The sequence below is a fragment of the Elgaria multicarinata genome, chromosome 6 (genome assembly GCF_023053635.1).
Source record: "Elgaria multicarinata webbii isolate HBS135686 ecotype San Diego chromosome 6, rElgMul1.1.pri, whole genome shotgun sequence".
In the NCBI taxonomy this organism is placed as follows: domain Eukaryota; kingdom Metazoa; phylum Chordata; class Lepidosauria; order Squamata; family Anguidae; genus Elgaria; species Elgaria multicarinata.
The window spans coordinates 14302798-14328579 of NC_086176.1; the positions used below are offsets into that span (position 1 = coordinate 14302798).

The 25782-nt window shown below is 43.4% G+C and overlaps 1 protein-coding gene across 3 annotated transcripts; it reads right to left on the reverse strand.

Moving 5' to 3' along the window:
- Window positions 1–1310: 1310 nt before the first annotated feature.
- Window positions 1311–24910, reverse strand: POLR1E (RNA polymerase I subunit E). Of its 3 annotated transcripts, none has more exons than XM_063129084.1 (12): window positions 24798–24910; window positions 22539–22637; window positions 20573–20649; window positions 18051–18136; window positions 16176–16231; window positions 12539–12683; window positions 11578–11685; window positions 10064–10160; window positions 6941–7074; window positions 5339–5417; window positions 3535–3666; window positions 1311–1652 (listed from the first exon to the last, which is right to left on the reverse strand). In XM_063129084.1, exons 1-12 carry the CDS (start codon window positions 24873–24875, stop codon window positions 1502–1504), a joined length of 1242 nt encoding a protein of 413 aa, XP_062985154.1. In that variant the 5' UTR covers window positions 24876–24910; the 3' UTR covers window positions 1311–1501. The 3 variants fall into 3 exon arrangements, with proteins under 3 accessions (XP_062985154.1, XP_062985152.1, XP_062985155.1); XM_063129082.1 differs by having other exon boundaries at window positions 5339–5420; XM_063129085.1 differs by having other exon boundaries at window positions 5339–5420; window positions 22539–22642.
- Window positions 24911–25782: the final 872 nt, after the last annotated feature.

A 25782-nucleotide genomic window follows, 5' to 3' on the forward strand; every position in this document is an offset into this window, starting at 1 on the left:
ATTTGTGTTCTTCAGACGCTTAGTAGGTCCCTTTTTTTGTAGTTATCAGTTGTTGTGAGGATAACATGGAGAGGGGGAGGATTATGTGCACCGCCTTGGTTTCCTTGGAGGAAAAAAGGCGGGATATAAATAAATAAATAATAAAGAGGCAGGAGATGACAAAAGACCTACAGTGGTTAGGGTCAAGAGTAGCCAAGTGCTGTTAATTGAAAAGATTGGGCAGATTGAAGTAATGTTATGTATTTATCTTCCGCAGACTGGTGGCTTTCCTTCCAAGCATTGATCAGATTTAAAACGGGTTACTTCAACAATGCTACAGCATCAGATGCTTCCAGATCACTCATTTACTCCGAACCATTCACTGATCTGAAAGTAACAGCTCATTCTCTGGGTGCAGGTCTCTTTTGTGCTTACTGCAGCCGAAACTCTCCCCACGGCCTGAGTTCGATCCCAGCAGAAGCTGGTTCTCAGGCAGCTGGCTCAGGTCGACTCAGCCTTCCATCCTTCCGAGGTCATTAAAATGAGTACCCAGCTAGCTGGGGGAAAGGTAACCGCGACTGGGGAAGGCAATGGCAAACCACCCCGTTACAAAGTCTGCCAAGAAAATGCCAGCGAAAGCAGGCGTCCCTCTAGGAGTCAGCAATGACTCAAGTGCTTGCACGAGAGGTTCCTTTCCTTTCCTTTCCTTTCCTTTCCAAGCACTTAGATGGTTTTCGACTATTGGCTGAAAAAAGGGGAGCTAAAACTTCAAAGGTACCTGGGACGGAAGTTTAGCCCAATAGATTTTGAAAGATTCTCTTTCAGGGGTATTATAAACAATGATACATACTTGACTAGTTGTTATCAGAGCACTGTTAATTCTTAGCAGTTCTGTGATTACCACAAATTTTATGAGATAGAGCCAGATTTAGTCATATAGAGTAAGCCCATTGAAATCAGTGGGATTTTCGTTAGTCATGATTAACTTAACTCCCACTGATTTCGATGGGTGTACTCTAAATATGACTAAATTTGGATCCCACTCTATAAGAACTGTATATCTATTTAAATAATGGCCATTCACCAATAAAACTACTTGCATTTTAAGTACATCAGTGCAAATTGGGGTGGGAAATCACCATATGACTAGACTGAACCAAGATGCCAACTGAGATTAAAAGCTGTACTAGTCACCTCAAAATTAGTTGCCCTTTCTAGATGCCATGAACTACAACAGTATCAAGGAAGGTGTGGGCTGGGCCCCTGAACGGGCAGAGCTCTGTTAATCTACCTCAAGAGGGAAGAAAAAATCATCTCTACAGAAGCAAGCATCTATCCAACTTTTTCATTATATTTATTAGTCCAATCCAAGAAGGCTGAGGCTACAAAATCCATGAGTGCAAAAAGAATCAACAGTACTTGGGGGAGTGAGTGAGTTTGTAGCAAAAAATGAGATCTATCCAAACGTGGCGGAATACAGGAGAAAGGCCATACATGCTTGGCTGGAAGCCACAGCGGCCGCTTAGTTGTTCATCTTGCGTTTCCTGCTTCTTAGAGGCATCTTGTACTCAGGTAAGGGCAAAGAGAGCGTTCCTAGTTTGTGTTCGTCAAGTCCAGAGAGGCCTTTGCTTTTGGTGATCCTCAGCCTCATTGCTTTGGCGATGTCAAGGATCCTGGCATGAGAAAAAGAAAAATGTACGTAAAGGGACGGTTTTGCACCACCCATCTGATCTTCCTTGTGTGATAGCTGTCTCCACACCATAGTTAAAATTTAGATTTATCCTTAGGATAAAGACCTGTACTTCGTCGTCGTCATCAACCAGGCCAGTGTTTCCTTACCACTGCTTTCAACAAAGCAAAGTAGCATAGTGACTGAATAAAGCAGTCTGGCAGATCCAAAGAATGACAGGCCACCTAAGCAATGACCCCACAACCAACCATTTTTGAGCAATACAATAACAAGTGACACTTTTCCAGCTATGCTGCAACATTCGGAAGTGTCCATCCAGTCCTTTCGCTGTACTGATTAGTAGCGTCGTCCAACCAAAGCAAGTTGAATACACTGGCAGCACTATATGAAATAACCACCAACACAAACTAGTTTCCATCAAATCCAAATCTACAGTTTTCAGATATTTAGCCAAGGGCGTCCAAGAAAGTGTATTAATAGCTTAAAAAGAATTATTAGAAATGAGCTGTTTGTGTAGGAGCTGTTGCTTCATTATTTATCGGACCTGGGAATAATTTATTGCTTACAAATAGCCAATTATGTCAGAAAAGGCTCTCAAGATGGAATTTTCTGCACAATCCAACAATATTGTTATCGTGGAGGAAAGGAGAGGAACCTCTCGTGCAAGCACTGAGTCATTACTGACTCTTGGAGGAACACCAGCTTTCGCTGACGTTTTCTTGGCAGGCCTTATAGCGGGGTGGTTTGCCGTTGCCTTCCCCGGCCGTTATTACCTTTCCCCCAGCTAACTGGGTACTCATTTTACCGACCTCGGGAGGATAGAAGGCTGAATCGACCTGAGCCGGCTGCCTGAGAACCAGCTTCCGCTGGGATCGAACTCAGGCCGTGGGGAGAGTTTCAGCTGCAGAAACTGCTGCTTTACTGCCCTGCGCCACACAAGGCTCATATAGAGGAGATCATAACAATTGGATAGGTCAAGCAATATGGGGCTTGGAGTTCCTAACTCCCAGTAGGTAGGAGGAGCTGGCTAAGCCTGGCTGAACACAAACTGCTCATTGGGAGACAAATAAAATTGCAGTTGCAGCCACTTACTGGTTTAAGTAGCCACCAGGTTGCTTAAATACTGAAGCGGATGGTTTAGCTCAGGGGTGGGCAGAAATTAGATCTCCAAATGTTTTGGATTTCCAACTCCCAGCATTCCTGACCACTGGCCATGCTTGCAGGGGCTTCTGGGAATTGGAAGCCCAAAACATCTGGAGATCCACCTTCTATCCACCTCTGCTTAGCTTGTTCAGCTATGCTCAGAATTCAATTTCTTCACCATAGCACATACTTCCCACTGAGCCTGCTAGAGGAACTTACTCGATTATATTTTAACTGACAGAATTCAGCACATTTTAAATCTAATTCCCATCTCTGGCTGTGAAGACCAACTCTTCCCCCTCCCATGTTATTTTATTTATTTATTTATTACATTTATATCCCGGCTTTTTTCCTCCGAGGAAACCAAAGCAGCTTACACGGTCCTCCTCTTCCTCCACTCCATTTTGTCCTCACAACAACCCTGCGAGGGAGGCTAGGCTGAGAGTCAGTGACTGGCCCAAAGTCTCCAATGAGCTCCATGGCTGAGGGAGGACTAAAACCCAGACCTCCTGACTCTCAGCCCAACACTCTAATGACTACACCAGACAGGCTCTCAATTTACCCTGTTAGGAGAACAATCGGTAAGTTCAATCATGCTGAAATAAAAAAGGGTGAGACGCTTCCAAGGTCCTACCAGTAGAACCATAAACTCTATTGGGGCCATGAAACTCTTAGCAAATTAATAAAAGAGATGATGACTCCAGTCACGCTGTTATTCTTACCTGCTATCCCGCAATTTCAGATCCCGCTGCAAGATTGTCAGGTCTGTTTGGAAGTTGTTAATATGCAAAGCTAGGGCTATGGCATACGCGGTTATCTTAACTTTCATGGACGCAGAAACTTGATTCTGTATCCTAAAATACAACATGATGGGAAAAGAAATCAAATGCTACACAATGTGCTTCATTCAGTGCTGGGTACACTCTACATTCCAGCCCCTCCCCCCCAAAAAGAACTAAAAAAAATTTTTTGCACCAGAGTAATCGAAATTCTGCACTAGAAAAATATGAATTCTGCGGCTTGCATACATTATGCAAATTTGAGTAAATCCCTCCATCTTGCAGAATTCTTCTGCAGTTAACCGCCTTGTTTTTGTGGGATGGGGAGGAGGTAACACTTGGTTACAGGAGAGTATTTTAAGGTAAACACCTGAGATCTTACTGTTTGTAAGAACCAGAGCAGTATATATTTCACGATTCCTGGTATGTGCAGATTGTGCATTAGATGGAAATTTTAGTTTTATGAATGCCTCCCCTGAATAAGGAGGAGGAGGAGGAGATTTCTAGCCCTTAGAAACTCCGAAGTATGTAGGTGATGCCTGGTGAGATATCCAAAACCAGAGATTACGATCTCCAGCAGTTTGTGGCTTCAACAACCTACAGAGCTCATTGATTTTTCCCAGGACAAACAAGTAGAATAGATGCATATACGTAGATAGACATTTTTCCCCCATGAGCCATGGAATTCAGCTATGTTGCTACATTGGCTCAGAATTCTGTTTTAGTACAGAGTACAAGCAGCTCTCACAATCACCAAAATTAGCTTGTTGCACCAGGCAGAGAAATCAGAAGGGTTTACACCCATTTTCAACATGGCAATCCCCACTTGGGAATCCAGAACCCTATCCACCTCCTCCCAAGGAGCAGAATTACAAATATCACACAGACAAGAGATTATACTATAAAAATAAGGCTGATCAAGAAAAGTCTATTGCTGTTGTTTTAGATGCATTTTTTCCTGGTGTGCAGAAATTACCCCTTGCCAGTTTATAAAACCAACGAAACTCAGCAACTGAGGTAACACATTGGAAGGGAGGAGAGGCCAGGAAAATCCTTCATAGGATTATCTGCTCCTTAACCAAAAATGGCTCTTGGGCCTTGAAGAGATTCACAGATGCCCTCACTAAATTTCTGCCATCACATCAGAAAAAGACGCACTTTCCAGTGACCTGGTTTGCACACAACGACAACCCAGACTAAGGACTGCCATTGAATTGTGGTTTGTTGTTACCTACGAACTATGCACAGTGATTTAACTATGGGTTGTTAATCATGAATAGCTCAGAGTTCACAACCCAAAGACAGACCATGGGTTTTCTTCTTGGATTATTGTCATGTGTGAACCAGGACAATCTCTACCATGCAGTTTTTAAAAAGATAGGAGCACATATCAACAATGAAAAATTATCTGGATTGTTCTTTATTTCCAACATGTTTCAATATATTCTCTTTTTCAAGGGGAAAAAAATCTCAGGGTCTGAATTAGTTGCAGCTATGAAAAATTTCATAGCTGAGCAGTTACTTCCCAATTTTAGGAATAAATGTAAGATTCCCCCCACCACCCCCATGAAAGAGATTGTATATCGAAATGCATTGGGAATAAAGACTGTGTTGGACTTTTGCAGCCATTTTTTATCCATTGTGGTATTACGAAACCCTGGCTTAGTGACTTTCCTGGGTGACCAAAACTAAAGACAATGTCCCGATTTATACACTTTGCTATACTTGAGACCAAAATAAAATGTACCTGCCATTGCCATAGGACAGTGCTGTGAAGGTTTTCACAAGCTTGTTGCTGATGTTGTCTGGACAACTGGGCCCCAGTGCTACTGGAAAACGAAGTATTTTTAAGTTAATTTCCCCCAAACACTTAGAATCTCTACTTCATTCAACTTGAGATTTCATCTGCAGTAGTGCAAGATTGGTATTTCCAAACCTGACTTTGAGTTTACTGACGCTACAAGACAGCTTTGTTAACCACGCTAATCCACTAAAACGAAACGTCAATTTTATGACTGCATTACTGTAGGGTTGAGTAGCGTCATCTTATAACATTCCTGCATTTACATCAAGAGCTTTTAGTCTATGATCCACCAACCAGCTGACCCGGAAGACTTGCATTTTAGTCCATTTAGTTCCACTGAGCTCAGTTGATTTATGGATGAAGTCACAAGTACTTCCCAAGTGACACAATTCTGAGAGCTACAGTGAAGAAGAGGATTTACTCTGTGAAAATCATGTCTGTGAAGAAAAGCCACATATGCACAGAATGGTAAATTGGGCATAGAATGCAATGTCTTGAGAATCTCAACTTTTCCTCTTTTTTTAAAGATACCATCCTTGCCAAGATCATAGGTATGAAAACATGTGGGTAAAATCGCAGAAACCAGAGGAGAGTTTGGCAGGTTCAGTGTTCAGGAGGTCAGGCAAAGCCCTTCACAGAGTCCTTTGCCTTCCCAATGACTAGCAGAATAAATTACGCAAAGCAAGAAAAATATGCAAATATGCTACCTTGCATAAGATGCATGCCATAATTCCCATCCTGCCAGTTCTCCAGAAGGATCAGCTGTGTCCCGCTGGATCCCTAGAAGAACAAGGGATCCATCTCCCACTGGGGGAGAAAAGGACTGGCAAAGGATCCCTGCATCTGGGTGTTGACTGGTTGCCACCAAGACCTACTCATAGATCATCCAATTAAACTTTGAACCACAGGATGTCCAGTGGGCAGAAGGTGGATCTCCAGACATTCTGGATTTTTAATTCCTGGCATTCAGAAAATTGAAGTCCAAAACATCTGGAGATCTATCATCTGCCCACCCATGCCATAGGACAATGGTTTCAACTGCCATTTTGAAATACAACAGGTCTTTGTTATTTCAAAGTTTGGATACATTAACTACAATGGGTTAGATCCAGATTTAAGCTAGATCAACAGTGCTTGTGGAAAATGGGCTTCCCTGCCTGCCCCTTCTCAAGGCATTCAGAGAGTGAGGAGATCCTGCGGAACAGGGTGAATTGTGCTGTGGGGGGAACCCCAAAAATTGGATGGAGGGACCTTCTGTGAGCAGATCCTGGATTCAATCCCTTATGTCCACAACATGAGCTGAACATCAGCTAATATGTATATTCACTGGATATTGTAAAGAATATGCACAAAGTTACCCAACAATGTTGACAGCAAACCCAGAATACTTCCTATGTTGTCCACAGTCACTCTAAATGAAGTATCATCAATGAATTAAAAGCATGCGTTAAGCTTATCTGAAACAGACGGGCTGATTTGCAGGTGGTCGGTTGCATTATTCTGGACTTGGAAGTAAGTAAGTGGGAAAATCAATTAGAATCTTACGTTTCTTTTTGACCACTTTTTGTGAGCTCAACTTGACAAGACAATCCAAGAACCAGAGACATCGGGCTTTGTGGTCGCGTCTCTTCTCATCCAGAGGCATGGACTTCAGCTCATCCAGAACAAAGGAGCAGTAGCTAAGCAAGGGAGACAAAACATTGGACCAAAAGGCAACCTGGCCACTGAAGTCAGGAGCTGCTTCTTTAAGCTTCTGTAAAGTGACAGATTTTTGTGTTGCTCGAAAGCAAACATACGCTGACATCAACAGAAGCTGCTCCAATTAAAAAAGGATACAGTACTGTATAGATATGCCCTGGTAGCCTCTGTTATGATGATCAAGGAACTTAGCGTTAAGCAGCTAGATCAGGGGTGGGTAACCTAAAGTCCTCGGCCTAATTTCGAGAGCCCTCTGCATGCAGTCAGTTCAGATCCCTGGCAGGAGCAACCTGTCCCTTCCCTGGCAGCCAGCCGCGTGGGAAGAAAAACAGAGAGCGAGACGGGAGACTGACAGAGAGACTGAGAGAGAAAAGGAGGTGGCTAAGAGAGGGGAAAGAGGAAAGCGGGTGGCTGAGAGAGAAAAGGAGGTGGCTAAGAGAGGGGAAGAAGGAAAGCGGGTGGCTGAGAGAGAAAAGGAGGTGGCTAAGAGAGGGGAAAGAGGAAAGCGGGTGACTGAGAGAGAAAAGAGGGTGGCTAACAGGGGAAAGAGGAAAGCGGGTGGCTGAGAGAGAAAAGGGGGTGGCTAAGAGAGGGGAAGGAGGAAAGCGGGTGGCTGAGAGGAAAGGGGGTGGCTAAGAGAGGGGAAAGAGGAAAGTGGGTGGCTGAGAGAGAAAAGGGGGTGGCTAAGAGGGGAAAGAGGAAAGCGGGTGGCTGAGAGAGAAAAGGGGGGCTAAGAGAGGGGAAGAGGAAAGCGGGTGGCTGAGAGAGAAAAGAGGGTGGCTAACAGAGGGGAAAGAGGAAAGCGGGTGGCTGAGAGAGAAAAGGGGGTGGCTAAGAGAGGGGAAGGAGGAAAGTGGGTGGCTGAGAGAAAATGGGGTGGCTAAGAGAGGGGAAAGAGGAAAGCGGGTGGCTGAGAGAGAAAAGGGGGTGGCTAAGAGAGGGGAAGGAGGAAAGTGGGTGGCTGAGAGAAAATGGGGTGGCTAAGAGGGGAAAGAGGAAAGCGGGTGGCTGAGAGAGAAAAGGAGGTGGCTAAGAGGGGAAAGAGGAAAGCGGGTGGCTGAGAGAAAAGGAGGTGGCTAAGAGGGGAAAGAGGAAAGCGGGTGGCTGAGAGAGAAAAGGGGTGGCTAAGAGGGGAAAGAGGAAAGCGGGTGGCTAAGAGAAAAGAGGGTGGCTAAGAGAGGGGAAAGAGGAAAGCTGGTGGCTGAGAGAGAAAAGGGGGTGGCTAAGAGAGGGGAAAGAGGAAAGCGGGTGGCTAAGAGAGAAAAGAAGGTGGCTAAGAGAGGGGAAAGAGGAAAGCGGGTGGCTGAGAGAGAAAAGAGGGTGGCTAAGAGGGGAAAGAGGAAAGCGGGTGGCTAAGAGAAAAGAGGGTGGCTAAGAGAGGGGAAAGAGGAAAGCTGGTGGCTGAGAGAGAAAAGGGGGTGGCTAAGAGAGGGGAAAGAGGAAAGTGGGTGGCTAAGAGAGAAAAGAAGGTGGCTAAGAGAGGGGAAGAGGAAAGCGGGTGGCTGAGAGAGAAAAGGGGGGCTAAGAGAGGGGAAGAGGAAAGCGGGTGGTTGAGAGAGAAAAGGGGGGCTAAGAGAAGGGAAGAGGAAAGCGGGTGGCTGAGAGAAAAGGGGGTGGCTAAGAGAGGGGAAAGCGGGTGGCTGAGAGAAAAAAGGGGGTGGCTAAGAGAGGGGAAAGAGGAAAGCAGGTGGCTGAGAAAAGGGGGGCTGAGGGAGAGACCGGGGGAAGGACGTGGCCGTGAGGGGTGGCGGGGAGAGAAAGGAGTGACCCACCACTTTTGGCCTTGTTCACCATGGGCTTTGGTGTCACTCACTATTGACATACGTGCCCTAAAAAGTTACCCATGAGGGAATGCTGCCCCCACTAGAGAAGAAGTTACTCACTCCTCAGCTAGATGGGGTTGTGTCTCCTTACCTGTGTCAGGTCTCTCACCCCTGTTCGCAGATCCCCTCCTTCCAGACTGTTCACCTTCCCCAACCTTTTAACTTGCCCACCCTTTACCTTGCACCCACATCCCCACTGTCTTATGTTTCTTGCCACGTCTTCTGCTCTACTCCCAAAAGGAAGGGCCGTAGCTCAGTGGTAGAACACCTGCTTTGCATGCAGAAGGTCCCAGGTTTGATCCCTGGCATGTCCAGGTGGGGCTCTGAAAAACTCCTGCCTAAAAGGCTAGAAACCCGTTGCTGCCAGGCAGTGTCAACAGTACTGAGCTAGATGGACTAGTGATGTTTTTTAGGATGTTTTTAACAATGTATATTATGTTTTGAGTGTTGTTCTCCGCCTCAATCAAAATGGAGAGGTGGGTAAGAAATGATGATGATGATGTGACTCTACAAGGCAGCTTCTTACACTTCTAAAAGCAAGGCACAACTTCCTAAGACAAGGGAGGCTGATTCTGTAAGTAATAAACATGAGAAGACAGCAAGTGGTTACGGTGAGAATAAATCTAAGGAAACCTTGCACACGTATCACACCAGCTCCTTCTCTCAAAATCCGTGCTGGTGCACTGCCACTCGGGAAGATTCTAGAATTGTGTTCTCACCCCACTATTACATTGGGTTGTAGTCAATGTTAGTCCTACTTAGAGTACACCCATTGACATGAATGGGACTTAAGTTAGATTAATATTGGATACAACCCCTTAATTCCAGGAAACGAGTTCGCAAAGATCGTTTGTACATGGATGTTTGCCTCTTGATTATTCTCAGGCGAGCATACAAACCAATTCAATGGTGGGTGGGTGGGGGAAGCATTGTATCTGAGGTAACATTAGAAACATGGAAGTTCTGTCTAGGTGTTAGATCTCCGATGGCTCCTTCACACTAGTAAGCCAACACTTGATGCTGCAACCCTCATCAGCTCTTAATCTGCTCCTAACTAGCAAAAGTAAGCTAACAGAAGTCTACTTTAAACAGTGTAAGATGGGACATTAACTCTCCTCTGCCTCAGCAATCTCTACAGCACCCTTACCTTTTCTCTTCAGCCATCTTGAGAATTTCTGCTGAGGTGATGTTCACGAAAGCCGCCGCTGGAGCCTGAAGCGCCTCATATTCAGCTGGCGAAATAACTGAAGGGGTATTCGGAAAAATCACTGGCAGCCTCTAATGATTTCCCTCGGCACTTCTAGGTTGACAAAAGACTTTAGTTCCTTTCTAGACGTTTTAGTTATTTATGGAGTGGTTATATTTTAATGCATAATTGTTATAGCTGTTTTACATTTTGTTTGTTTTAATTCTATTGTAAGTCGCCTTGAATCTCTTTTTTAAGAAAGGTCTAAGAAAATAATAATAATAATAATAATAATAATAATAATAATAATAATAATAATAGTAATACCACCACCACCACCACCACCAGGCAACCCTACTGTTAGGCAAAGTGAGGCAGATGCCTGAGGTAGATGAGATTGGTTGCCATTATGCACAAGAAGGGTGGCAGCCAGCCCACGGTTCGTCATCCATTAGGACTGCTTATTCCCCATAGTTTCAATTAGGCTTGTAGGGGAATTGTGCCCCTCGCTAACTAGCAGTAGAATATATTTTCCATTCAGGAAAGAAAATGTTTTTAGCTAGCTTTATTTACCTCAGCTCATGTGGGATGGAAACAAATGAAGAATTCAATTGCACAGATGAATCATCTTTTCCTAGTCACATTTCCTAGTTTCTATTCAGTCACAGCAAAGCAAATTGTGAAATCCAGTACATTTTAGATTTTGAGCTAATATCTCACTACTTTTTTCACCCAGAATCTAACCCTCATCCTTCAGACGTTTGTTTATATCTATGGCATCTTAAAATTTGAGAAATGGAAGGTAGAACATTGTTTTACATGATAAACCACCATCTAGGTAATCTAGTGAGGTATTAGAATATATATATTTTAAAGGCAACACACATTCCAGAGGAAAAACACTAGAATTGGATATCCAGTCACTGCCAATAACCATGATTATGTAATAGTGAAATAAAGATGGTCGGTCTCTGGAAGATCAACATTGTGGAAGCAAAGAGAAGCTTCAACCTTCTAGCCCAACACATACAGAAAGGACAGAGGAAGAAATTACTTCCTTCCCTCCAATGATTCCGTCGATTGGTGACTCGACTTCAGGAATGCCTGTTTCTCTAGCCTGTATACCAATTTGATACAGGCCCTGTTCAGAGTGACACCTTAAACCAGGGCTTTAACCACAGTGAATCAGGCTTTTTGCCTTGTTCACTGTGGTTAAAGACGTAGTTTAAGGAGACTTCTGAACAGGGCCACAGTGTGGTATCATTTCCACACACACTCAAACTGTGCCTTTGAAATCCTCCCTCTCTTCCCCAAAGAGGTCTAACTTCGAGGTCCAACAGGACATGAAGCTATATTCACAAAGAGCTCCATCATCTTCACATCTGGTCTTTTAACACTGAAGCCCTCTCTTCTTCTTCTTCTGGGGTCTGTCCACGCTGAAAGAAAGTAACACTTATTCTGCCTATAAAAGATACTGTCCTCAAACTTGTAGACATCCTCTGGTTTGTTGGCATCTTCATGGCACAGGGGAAGAACCAAGGAGACATCGGCTTTTTCATCTTCTGCCGCATCACTGACCAAAGCTTTGGAAGTAAACAGCAGGTTATCATGAGCAGCAGGGAGAGAATTTTATTTATATATCTAACAGAGCAGAGATTTTTACTGGTTTATTATTTAATAGGTGTCATACAAGATGGCTCACAGAAAGCAATACCAATGAACACACCAAAACAATCAAATGTAAAATGTATCATAACCATATAAGACAAACACCAGCAGGTGAAAGAGTTATAAAATGAACCCTAAGATCGTCCAAATTGCCAGAATGAAAAAAGTCTGTAGGGTTCATCTAGAACAACGGTGTCCAACCTCTTTCAAGTGCTGAATTCAACTTTGCAGAAGCTCTCCGAAGCTACGTTCCAGAGGTGGGTGGGACTAAAGGCAAAGGGGGTGGGGCCAAAATTACAAAAATGACAAGTATCTTTTCGCTTGAAGCTCTTACTGCCAGTAAGTCAGCTTTCGGAGAGGCGCTTCCATTCCTTAGAATGGGAAAAAACTGCAAGAGCCAGGAAACCACCAAACGGTTGGGGGAAATGGGGCATGGCCATATGGGGAAACCTAGAGAGCAGGTTGGGACCACAGGTGGGGGGCAGAATTGGCCCTTAGGCCGGAGGTTCAACACCCCTGACTTCGAAAGTAAATTGCATTCCAATGTTTTATAACTTCTCTAAACTAAGTCACGAGACCCATTAGCAACCAAAATTCGCATGCCATCAAATATGCTCCAATTAAGTCAAGTTACCAGCAGTCCATTTTCACATTCCTTGGATAGCAAAGAGCAAACCTCGCTTATTCATAGGTTAAGACAGCCATGGGGGATTTATTAAATAGGCTTGCTGTTCCAGTTTTTCCTCTCACGTCGTGCTCATTACATACCTGCAACACCCTTTGTCTCTATAACGTCTTCTGCTGCTTTCGTCACTGCCTTATTCAATATCTCCTTCCCGATTTGATTCATCCTCCGAGAGCTCAGGGCTCTCCTCTGCTTGTTGGTACCAAAGGCTTCAATGCACAGATCTATCTGCAAAAATATCAAGAGATTGCTGCACAGGCACCAAGAGGCTTTTCCCATCGGGATCTCTTGCAGGGAAGCTTCACTTTAGAGGCAGCTAATAAGAACAAAGGCGCTAATAATAAGCCATGTATTTGAGCCCATGGAATTGTGCATAGACAACCAGGGAGTAAATTATTCCATGTCCGCTGCCAAGTAGCATTTAGGGAAGGAGAACAGAACACATTAGCTCTCTTCACAGTTACAGCTGGGTCATCTGCTTAGATTCAGTAGCATCAAAGTCATGTTTTAGTAACATTGTTAAAGCAACTAATAGACAACAGAGTATATCATTCACTAAAAAAACAAGTTGGGTGTTAAACCATCCATCAATGAGCAAGTAATGTTTACAGTGCTGATTGCCAATTAATCTTATAGCTAAAGCCTAGATTGAGATTCTATCGCTGTAGATGCAAGTCAGCTGATCAGACAAAGATTATGAAATTGACCACAGTCAAATATTCCAGGAAGACCTTACATGGGGGCGCCTTATATTTTTAATTGCATCATGTCATTCACCAAATAGCAAACATAGGAATGAGGGTGGTCATCAGCCATGCAGATGCCTGGAGTACACATACACACTTCACTTAGGGGCAGACCTCCATAACTACCTTAACAAAAAAAAACCACATTTTAAAAATTACTGTGGTGAGGGTGGGTGTGGACTTTCGCACATGTTCGTTTAATGCCTTGGGCTATCGCTGGGATGCAGATTAAAGGCCAAGCACTACCACCCAATTTCTCGAGGATCATTCAGCATTGTTAGAATAACTGATTACATGAACTTAGGGCTCCACCAAGCAGGATGTTCCACTATGAAAGCGGTATGGAAGCGGTATATAAAAGGCAGGAGCCACACTACAGCTTTATAGCGGTATTGAAGTGCACTGTTGGGGCCCATTGACACATTCCATATAACCCTTTCATACCACTTTCATAGTGTTATATCCTGCTTGGTATAGATGTATCATGGGGCCCAACAGTTGTCAGTGCACTTCAGTACCACTCTAAAGCAGTAGTGTAGATCCTGCAGTGCATTTCAATACTGTTATAAAGCAGCAGTCTGGCTCCTGCCTTTTATATACTGCTTTCATAGTGGAATATCCTGCTTGGTGTAGATGAGCCCATAGGATACAGAATTCTGATTTCCTAACAGATAACCAATCTGGAGAGTTATCATTTGCATATGTTTCTTTGTTAAAGAATTCTACTAAATGAGTACATTGAATACTGTATTTCTTCGATTGTAAGACACCATTGATTGTAAGACGCACACTAATTTCAGTACCACCAACAGAAATAAAAACCCTAAGACACACCCGCGATTCTAAGGCACACCCCATTTTTAGAGATGTTTATATGGGGGGGAAAAGTGCATCTTAGAATCGAAGAAATAGGGTACGTGACTGGTCAAAACGACCCTCAAGAGACTGGATGTTTTTACAAATATCTCACCAGTCACGTGGCTATATGGGGCTACATAGCTTGGAGTTCACTCAATGGCAACAGGGAGGGAGGAGGCAGACGTGGGAGGGCAGAGGTTAATTCCCATGTCAATTGGAACTCCTTTGATCAGAGCCTCCAGGTAGAAACCTGAGGCTTGAACTATGAACAAGGGGATCATTTGGGTAATTCTGAGTTACCAGGATGAACAGCTACTCCAACCAGACCATTGTAGCTGGGCCACGCCAGTTACTAACCTCCAATGCATAATTCACTACTGCAACAACAGAAGCATGTCAAACTCCCAAGGACTGGTCATTCTCAGCCGGGCTCTCGGGGACCAAAAATTCTGGGAACTGACATGAGACTGTCTACAGGCCAAGCATGTGCTCTACCACTGTTTATGGCCCCTTCCCCATATTCCCTGCCAGGAGATTCCTTATTTGGAAGCATGAACTACACTTCAGCATAGATTTTTGTCATTTCACGCTTGGGCTGACTGGTGACTAGGTAGCAGGTGGAGAAATCTATAGGGTTTTGAAGGCGCTGGTTCCATTTTCCAACTCTGGGTTTTGCTGGAGTAAACCCTTTATTACCACCGAAATGCTGAAATTATTTAACAAGGGTCAGATTGTTAGTTAAGAGAAGTAATTGGACAAAACATCCACAGTTTTAAGAATTTCGCAGAATGGTAGCCCTAAGAGAGCATTCGCATGGTCCCCGGATGAGCTCGGAAAACCCCTTCCGTGGTCGGAGACAGCACTCCAACCTCGGAAGGAGGAGTTCGAGATCCAACCCCCAACTCTTCACAGCCAGCGCAGAGAGAGCCGTGTTAGTTGCTGCCTCTCCAAGGTTGGAAAATCAACCTTGAAGGAGGAGGAAGAAACAGGCTATTCTGATGGGTGGGGAGGAGAGGAGACTGGAGAGACCAGGATACAATTCATCTGGAGCCTCTTCCAGAATTCTTCCCTCCACCTCCAAAGCGCCCCCGTGCTAGTCAAGCTGAAAAGCCCACCTAGTGAAAAAACCAAAGGTCAGAAGACAGGGAGGCAAAGATCACCTGCACTGCTCTTCCTGCCGCGTCGGCTCCAGCCCGGGAGGGCACGGGAATCCTAGAAGCCTCCACGTTTGGGGGCTTCCAAGCAGCAAGGGCACGGTCCATAGGATTGTGCCAAAAATTAATCATAACAAAACCGACCCTCTATTAAAACAATAGGAAGGATCCAATGGTGCCCATGCACTAGCGGTACTGATGTTACACTACTGTAAAGTAACACTTGTGCAACAACAACAGCACTAGCATAGGTTTACATTAGCAGAACGCCAATAGCGCTGGTGCACAGGCACCATTGGATTCTTCCCAATGTTACGTTTACACCAGGGTGGATAAAAATCAATGGTTTTTTTATTATTATTTAAATCAGATTTTTTTAATAAAATGCTTTTTGAGGAAAAATCTATCTAAAGATATTTTTCTATTTAAGATACATTATAGTCCAAAGGTTATTCATAATGAAATTAGGATTAGTTTTTAATTATGTAGCATGAGGCTGTATATTCATGCAATGTTTAAATTTTTGGGTAAATGAATTCCATTAATCCATTCACAATGTCACGCTCTTCCAGAGGTTTCTGTAAGATTATTGGGCATTTTTTTATCTAGAAGATATTATCACAGATGCTTGGTTTTACAGTTCTCAAAACTGTGAATTTGTGTCTGCAGAGATCACAATCCCATTGTTCCTTTGCAAATCTATGTACACAGAATCAACCCCTTACCTCCTAAGTGTGAAGTTTTAAAAAAATTCAATGAATAGAGTGCACTTTTTGGGAGGGAGGGGAAGTCACATGATTAAGTCGAGTCTTTCTGAGTAGTGATTTAAATTGTGATTTAAATCAAATCCACCCTGATTTACTCTATCTGAGACTAATATTGCAAGAAGACCCAAGCATGCCCGGAAAATCTAACATAATTTTACTGTCATCTCCTCTTAACAGTTGCTTTACAAGTTGTACCTTCTCTCTGTAGGATTTAGTCAAATATTCTGACAGGTCATCATCTGCTACATTATCTGTTAAAAAAGAACAAATTAGAAAAATCAGAATCGACAGCTCCCCAGAACAGTCCATCCATGATTCCAACCAAAGAGAGTTTTAAGCGTGGGGAAAGTATACACACACACTGAAGGTGTATATGAAGATCACTGTGTACACTTGGGCTTTTTCTAGGTAAGCAGGAGTTCCCATTTGCTGTCCAAGAGCTGAGCTACATTTCAGAAGACGGATACAGTATATCTCTGCTGAGATTGTACTATTGCTGAAGGCAATTTGCATGATTTAATATTTTTCCGGGTTAAAAAAAACCCTGTACATAAAAAAACTAGCATGTCAAGAACGCTTCTCACTGACACACTTGCTTTCCACAGGTAGGGAGTGCTTGACAAGAAGTATGCCATCATGCACAGCTATGGGGCAGTATATAAATGTAATAAATAAATAAATACAGTCCTAGGAAGACTTTGGTATATGCTCTTGCTTCCATTAAGGTCCCCCCGCGAAAGCCATTCAAGTCTCCCATGCAGCAAGAAAGTACAGTTAAGAAGCAACACAGGTTGAGGATGTGATGGAATCAATGGCACATCTCTAGATTTAATTTAAACTAAAAAGAAACTAACTAAAATGTACCGGACATTCTAGTCTGGAAGGGGTCAGGATGGAGGTCATTCTTTCTCAGCAATTGCACTCCCCTGCTTAGTGCTGAGCTATATTGTCAGGACGTAATGCAGCTCTTACTGGACTGTATCAGTTCAGATTATTTGGGAAAGGCAGGGGAAGAACCACATGCCCAATATTCCCTGCATATGGAAGGCTAGCATACAAGAGGGGGAAATACCTACACTGGCCTTTTGCTAGATTTCTATCGCCTGGGAATTTTACATTTATGTACATGTACACGCACAAACAAGACAGAACAGCATTCAAGCTTGCCATTCAAGTCCCTATAAGTGTGAAATAGCAAAAAACTATTGCTTCTTAGAAAGGCCCAGGGCTGGCGCCAGACTATATTGCGCCCTAGGCAGGCGCGTTCTGAAGCCCCCCCCCCCGCTCACTCACTCACTCACTCACCGCCCCCTCACTCGCCTGCCCACCTGCCCGCTCGCTCACTCACTGCTCCCTCCCGCTCCTGGCTTTGAAGCCAGGACTCTGGGGTTGGGGGGTGGGGCAGAGGCTTTGAAGCTGCACGCCTGGGTTGCGGAGCCGGAGCGCATCGCAGGTGAGAGCCGGGGCGAGGCGCAGTGACGACGCAGGGTGGGGCTGCCGCGGACTGTCCCACCGACCCCCTCACAGCTGCCGCCGCCTCCTCCTCCGGGATGTGAGGAGCCGCCGCCGCTGCTGAGGGGCCACCGAGGCCGCCGCCCCCCCGCCCGGCTGCCCCTGTTGCTCCTCCACGCGGGCTGGTCAGCTGGTTAAAAAAATGAAAAAAAATGAAGCGGCGCGCCTGCAAGTACTGAAGCCTCTGCCTCCAACCCCAGCATCCTGGCTTCGAAGGAGCCAGGACGCTGGGGTTGGGCGGCGGCTGGGGCGGCGGCTTTGGAACAGCACACCCGGAAGCCGCTCTAGGAGAGCAGCTTCCGAGTACGCTGTTTGGCGCCCTCGTTTGCTTGGCGCTCTAGGCGGCTGCCTGAGTTGCCTCTATGGCAGCACCGGGCATGGAAAGGCCTGCCTCATAGTTGGGACAACTGGGGTCATAATACAACTTAGCGAACATGGGACATACAAGTAGTAAATTGCTTCATTATCTGGTTCTGTGTGTAGAATAGGCCACAGGGCACTCCAGCTGTGCACCAAAAAACTTGCCACGATAAATATTAAGTAGCATCTTTAACCCACCTGACACCAATGGGTGCATGTTGAATAACTCTGCATTGTAGACTTCCATTTGTCCAGAGTTCTTGTCTAATACACCAACGAAGTATCTAATGAAAGAGATTGTATGGACTGTTTTTGGTTTTTTAAAATCCATTGTCATTTGGGTCCTCTCTCTTCCTAAAACTATCTCCTGCAGTGACTACAGTACGTAATTTGTTCTTATATTATTATTTATTTATTTAAGCTACTTCTTTACTGCTTGACATCCCAGGATCTCAAAGTGTTTCACGTATGTAGACAGACAGTGGCGGCCAAAATTGTGGACACTTTTTGAAACTTTCATGTTTTGCAACTTTGAAATTTTGCATGCTTATAGAAAATGTTCTGTTTCACAAAAATTCAAATGTTTATATATCAATTGAAAGAGAATTTAATACTGAATTCAATACAAAAAACAGAATGCAAATATCTGCAGTACAAAAAAAGTTATGCTTACTTTAGTCTAAAAGCGAACACAGGTGAGATTGAGTGAAGAAGCGAATTGGAATTGCAAACCCTACTAGCCAATCACAGTCCTTGTTCTGGGGACCAATCACATGGCAGTAGCTGCGATACATCATGTTTTAAGTTGGGGAATGTCAGTTTTGCTGTTTGTTCTGTAACTGAAGCGCAATTGGAGATTGTGTGAATATTTGAAGAATTTCTCAAATTAAAAGTGTACGTACGTACATCATAAATAGAGCAATGGCGCCAAAGAAAAGAGTTGATTGGATACCCAGGAAAAGAAGCAGGGTTGTTGTATTATGTGAATCAGGTCTTTCAATTGATATATAAACATTTGAATTTCGTGAAACAGAACATTTTCTATAAGCATGCAAAGTTGCAAAACATAAAAATTCCAAAAAGTGTCCACAATTTTGGCCACCACTGTACAACGCGGTATAAAAGCCAATATTAAAAACAATAAATACTTTAACAACGTTACGACAAAGGCAGTAAACCGGAGCAGTGTCACGGTAGATTACAAATCAGGGAAAGCCTGAGGGAACAAATGTGCTTTCAAGAGGTGTTTGAAGCTTGCCATAGTTTCTGCCTCTCAAACCACACGTGGGAGAGCATTCTAGAGGGTGGGTGCCACCACTGAGAAGGCCCAAGTTGGTAGGGCGTCAAATGTCAACAACAAAATCTTGAACATAACTCGGTAGTTAATAGGCAGCCAGTGTTCTTTTAACACAGGTGTAATATGTATGTAGCTTTATGCTCTACTGAGCATCCGAGCTGCTGCATTCTGCACTAGCTGGAGCTGCCGAACCAGGCAGAAGGGCAGCCCCATATAGAGCACATTACAGTAGTCTAATTGTGAGGTTACCAGTGCATAAATCAGGGTGAGCAAGGGGCTATTTTCCTCTTCCCATCACATCCCTGCATGTTGGGACATGGATGTTATATTATTATAACCTGATCGGATTACTGTAACGCGCTCTACATGGAGCTACCTCTAAAGAGTGTTCAGAAACTCCAGCTGGTTCAAAGAGCTGCAGCCAGATTGTTGAGGCTGGTTACAGGGAGCATACAACTCCCCCGTTAAAACAGCTCCACTGGCTTCCAATCTATTTCCGGGCACAATTCAAAGTGCTGGTTATGACCTATAAAGCCCTCTATGGCTCGGGTCCAGGTTATTTGAAAGACTGTATTCTCCCTTATGAGCCTGCCCGTGCTTTGAGATCTTCTGGAGAAGCCCTTCTTTCAGTCCCACCATCTTCACAGGCGCGCTTGGTGGGAACATGGGAGAGGGCCTTCTCGGTGGCTGCTCCAGCGCTTTGGAATTATCTTCCCAGGGAAGCTAGACTGGCTCCCTCCTTGATGGGCTTTCGGAAGAAGGCTAAAACTTGTTTGTTCCAGCAGGCCTTTGGAGAATAATTTGGCCCTCCATCTATGTTAATGACTTATAATTTTGTCGTGTGTTTTAAATGTTTATGTTTTTTTTAAAAAAAAAATTTGGTACATTTCTTTTCCTAGGTTTTACAATGTATGTTTTAAACTTTGTAAGTCCATCTTGAGGCCCAGTATTGGGCAAAAGGCGGGATACAAATAAATATAATAATAATAATAATAATAATAATAATAATAAGCAATTATTTTTTAAAAATGTGAGCTGCTTTGAGTATATTGGTGGAAAGGAAGGAAGAATATAATTGCTGCAAATAAAATTTGGAAATAAAAATATATAATAAAGAGACACTTAGAACAAAACAAAAGAAAAGCAGCAATAAAATAAATTCTTGAATAGGTACAAACATTGCTGCTCCCAGACATGCATTACAATCTGGTTTCATTCATCTTTAAAGCTCGATAGATTTATCCTCGTCTACTCACAAACGCTGACACTGAAATGTTGAGAAGAAACCAAGTCCGCTATCCTGAACCAATTCATCCCAGGAATTTCATTAGACGTTACCACTAGCTTCACGCTGGCAGTCTAAAGAAAGCAAACTTATCACATCTTTTCATGCATTGTACACACATACACAGATAAGTTATACCTGCAGAGAGAATTGTGTTTCAGGGCTCCGGCACCAAAATTGCTTCCTACATAAGAGAGTCTATCTGTTTCTGCATTCTAAAGGAGAAAAAGAAATGAAAGAGTGAGCTATGAATGCTGGTTTCCTAGATAAAGCTGACTTTCTACACTAGCTTAAATACTTCTGAAAGATCAACTTTTTCCACCTTAGGATGGGAACTTGCTAACTTCAAATGCCCTATAAAAAGGAGTAAGAGTGGTTGCCCAGTCAACTCACATATGATTTCACCCTCCTTTGCTCATCCCAATTATAGATTTGCCAAGTCCAGCATGAAACCAGCTAGAAAGACACAGTTCACAAGTAACAGCAATTCCTGGGTTGTTTAACCCAAGAATTGCCATGGCAGAGCAGCAGCCAGTGAGTGTGCTGCCTCCCGCAAGCTCATCGCTTCCGTTTTCAATCAACAACCCAGGAATGTTCTGTGACATCCGAACCCAGGAACTCTGGGTTATTTGGGGATTAAATAACCCAGAGTTAATCCAACGAAAAACCATGGGTGATTGTGGAAGGGTAGGGTATAAGCAATTTAAATAAACAAATGAATAATAGCAATGGATGCACTATCAGGGAAAATTATTGCATTTTCCAACTGAGGGAACATTACAGTTGATCAGCTAGTAAAATGCAATATCCAGACAACAGAAGCACACCCTTAGGGGAAGGTATCTGAAGCCCCTGAAACAAATTAATAATTATTATATATTTTACAGTGGTTTCCTATGCATGTCCACTCAGAATTAAGTCCCACTGAGTTTAACGAGACTTAGTTCCAAGTAAATGCGAATAGGATTGCAGTCATAATATGAAAAAACATACATCTGAAAAGTTTAGGAAGCTTGATCCCATTTGATCTTCAAAGATCTGTGTCAAAGCTCTTCAATTATTATAGCACAGTAAATAATTAGCTACGCTCCGATGTCAGCTCAAAATTGTGTGCGTGCAGGTAGACGAAACCCACCCAGAAAGGCTTCGAATAGCTGTCATTCTCACTTTTAGTAAGGCTTCATAAGATTATGGTGACCTCTTGTGGCTTTGTACATTTAAGACCCCATAGATATACAACTGAGTTTGGAGGTATGGTTTGTTTGTTTTTTAAATAGTCAGTATAATATTTTATTGTTGTAAACTACCTTTCGGACATGTTGGGCAGACGGTGGTCTATAAATGAATGAATAAAATATTACATTCAAACGAACTCAATTTGCCACATTCAAACAAGAGGTTGCCCGACACATTGTTCTCAAAAGTGAGGATTTTTGAAAGTCCAACTTGACCCAGTTTCTCCATATCAATGGGAGAAATATACCTGCTGAACACGTTTCTTCTACACATCTATTAAGAGTGCGAGCAAATACTAAAGAGCGTGTTTCAAGTTTGCTACTCACACAAATGTTGAAAGACATGCTTGTGGTTCATGTACAAACAAACAAGGAACACAACAGTGACCATACATGTGCATAAGTCAATTCCTTTTATCTTCAGACATGGGTGCAACCTCCACAAGCACAGCTGTGTTTTATTTTAAGTAATGTGAAGAAACAATTAAAGTTTTCATATCTCACCCTGTGCCTTTAATAGTGGAGTGGCAGAAAGAAAACTGGAAGGATCTTCTCCTTACTGGAATATATAACAGCCATATGCATAAAATTTCTATCTGCCACAGAGGTATTAAAAACTATGGCTGCAATCCTAGACACATTTATGTGGGTGTAAGCCCCATTCAGCTCAATGGTTTTTCCTTTCAAGTAGACATGGACAGAATTGCACTATAATGACATTAACAAATTCTGAGGATGAAACTGCTACAGGCCCTATGTAAGCTTAACAAAGGCAAAGCAGGATGCATGTAATAAAAAGAATAAGTAAATGAACACATGCAGTGTTCCGTAGAAACACGAAACATGTGTTTACATGTGAAAGCTCTTACCAAAATTACTCTACTCTTCTTTCTTGGATGATTGGAGTCTTTGCTTTTATATAAGGTGAAACCCAAATTTTCAGAACTTCTCAGTTTCCCGTTGGTAAACTGGACTGGAAGAGAAAATTAACCAATAAGAACAGTATGAGAGACCAGAGTTTTAGATCACAATCTAATAGCGTTTGCCATGCTTAAGCCGGCCAAAATAAGTGGGTTTGCACAGGTTTACATTGATGTTGGATTGTGACTGGGATGTAAAAGCTTCCAGGAACTCCAAAAAAGACTCAAGGAAGTCTTTTTTGGAAGTCTCTAACTGACTGCTTAGAGCAGTACGACAATGGAATCAGTTACCTAGGGAGGCTGTGGGCTCTCCCACACTAGCGGCATTCAAGAGGCAGCTGGACAACCATCTGTCAGGGATGCTTTAGGGTGGATTCCTGCATTGAGCAGGGGGTTGGACTCGATGGCCTTGTAGGCCCCTTCCAACTCTGCTATTCTATGATTCTAAGAATAGTCTTCCGTATTCAGCCGAATTCTAGCCCACAGTTGCAATATTTTTATCAGGTTTCCCATTTCCATCATTATTATTATTATTATTATTATTATTATTTGTATCCTGCCTTTTGCCCAATACTGGTGGGGACCATCATCTTCTGCCATTTCTGGCTCTAACACAGTTACTGAGGTTGCCAGTGGGCATGCTCCTGGTGGTCCCACATGGGCCTGATTGGAGTCCAGCAGAAGAGCCTTTAGCGCCACGCCCCTTTCTGTGGAACTCCCTGCCCCAGGAGGACAGGCAGGCGACAACACTGTGTTGTTTTCGACGCCTCCTGAAAACAGTCTTATTCCAGGAAGCATTCTTTGACTGATAGCCATGGGTTTTATTGGCATTCTGTGTTTTTTAGTAGAATAATGGTGTTTAATTTTTGTATCTTGTACTGTTTTCATTCTTATGTTCACCACTCCAGCATCTGTTTCAGATATGGAGCGGAATACAAATTTTGTGAATGAATGAATGAATGAATGAATAACCTCAAATGCCTCCTCTACCTACCAGTTAGAAAGATCCGCAAACTTTCCTTCCTTCCTCCATATTTTTTGTTGTTACTCTGGCCATGTGCTAGAATCAGCGTTGCCCAGCCTGGAACCCTCCAGATATGCTGGACTACAACCCCCAGCCCCCCAATACAGCCAGAGGACACCAAGTTGGAGAAGGCTGGTCTACATACTCAAAACCGATAACCTACAGCCGGACTACTTTACAATAATTTTCTTCACACTTGTACCTCACGTGTTCTGTTTGGCATGTGTGGTCTTTTTATCGTTTTATTCTTACACAAACCCGGCAAGATCTCCTACTGAACACAAGTGCCACATCAAAGGTGAAGTGGCTTTAGGTTTCTAGCTCTCTCATCGAAAGAGGATTATTCTCCGATATCATCATTACCAATATTTTTTGCATTTTCTGACTACGCTAACCATATGGATAGCAGTGCTTAACACACCCCTTCCTTGTGAAATCACCTTACATTTTGAAATCCCACCATGTATGTGTTCCTATGTATGTGGAAACAAGGCATCTTAAATATAATGGCACTTATTTCAGAGCAACATACATAGGCTGCATTTTAAAAACAACACAAACACCATCATTTGCATAAATGTAATTTTAGCAGAGATCTGTGGCTGCTTGTAAAGCATTTTTTTTTTACAAAGGACAATTAGACACACCTGGTTAAAGTCTACTCTTCACATTTCTCACCGATTATTTTTTTCCAAGCTACATTGCGCTCATTCCAGCATCCGTTGAAGACATTTTTATTTTTATTTTCCCAAGCATTTTTAGTACTTCAGCACTCCAGGTTTTAGCTCTACTGTTTTAAATCTGCTATTACAATTTAAATCTCTGCACTGCTGCTGGGCTGTAATCTGGTTGCACTTTTATACTTCAGTTTTCAGCCATTATATTTTATGCTGTGTTTTACGCTCTGTTTTGCGGGTTTGGTTTTTGTGAAACGCCTACAGAGATATAATAAATAAATAAATAACGAAATACGCTCCCTTTTTAAAGACATGCTGGCTGGCAAAGGCATGTTGGGACTTGAAGTCCAACACATCTGGAGGGCGCCACGTTGGGCCAGGCTGTGCGTTAGATCTCTTGCAGGGAAGCCCAGGGTGCAAAACCAAAAAACAACAACCACGTGGAGTAGAGCAAGAGCTCGTAAGCAGCAAAGAGCCTCTCCCTTTCCCCGCAGCCCCGGATCTTACCGAGCGGAGCGCTGTGTCCCTCCTGGGGATCGCCCCGGTAGCACCACAAGCCCTCCGCAGCCATGGCGAACCACGCATCGATCCCCGGGACTTCCAACTTTCCGTGCGGCGGCTGCGAGTGCCCAGGAAGGGGAGGGCTTTTGAGCTGATCCCAGGGCTTCTTCCGTCCGGGCTGCGGCTCGGCTCAGCTCGGCCTCTCTCGCCATCTGCAGACGGGAGAGAGGCACTGAACGGGGAACGAGCTGCAGATCTCTGCCGAGGGAAACCGGCAAGCTATGGTGGCTGAGGTGTTGGACTAGGGGCTCATCTGCACCAAGCAGGATGTCCCACTATGAAAGCGGTATATAAGAATTTTTAAGATGTATTGATTCCTGTTCTAATGTTGTTCCCCGCCTCGATCCAAAGGGAGAGGCGGGTAAGAAATAAAATAATAATAATAATAATAATAATAATAATAATAATAATAATAATAATAATAATAATAATACAAAAGGGAATAAGGAGGAACCCTCACTGAAAGAATGAAAAGGGAAAGGATCCACCAGCACCCCTGAAGTTAAGTGCGCTACGCCTGGGAAGCCCAGTGGGTTGTACACATACCAAAAGCCTCAATATGATTTATCCGAGTCAGCACTCATATAATAAATATTAATAGACATTTGGCAAACATTTAATAAACAAACATGTAAGGAACAATGTGCATGAATCACAGGTTACATATGTGTGCTTGAATGGAAATATCTCACAGCTGTGGGATCATAATCCTCTTTTGGTATAATTTAGGGTGACCAAATGAAAAAGGAGGACAGGGCTCCTGTATCTTTAACAGTTGCATAGAAAAGGAAATTTCAGCAGGTGTCATTTGTATATATGGAGAACCTGATGAAATTCCCTCTTCATCACAACAGTTAAAGCTGCAGGAGCTATACTAGAGTGACCAGATTTAAAAGAGGGCAAGGCACCCCTAGGAGGAGGGCTTTCTCTG

Bases quoted from the DNA above. Each gene is read 5' to 3' on its own strand.
- POLR1E (XM_063129082.1), bottom strand. From the start codon at position 24,875: ATGCGTGGTTCGCCATGGCTGCGGAGGGCTTGTGGTGCTACCGGGGCG. The intron at 11,686-12,538 runs GTATGTAATGAG...TTACTTCCAAAG, and splicing joins AGAGACAAAGGGTGTTGCAG to CTTTGGTCAGTGATGCGGCA. The intron at 10,161-11,577 runs GTATCTTTTATA...ATACCCCTTCAG, and splicing joins TGTCTACAAGTTTGAGGACA to TTATTTCGCCAGCTGAATAT.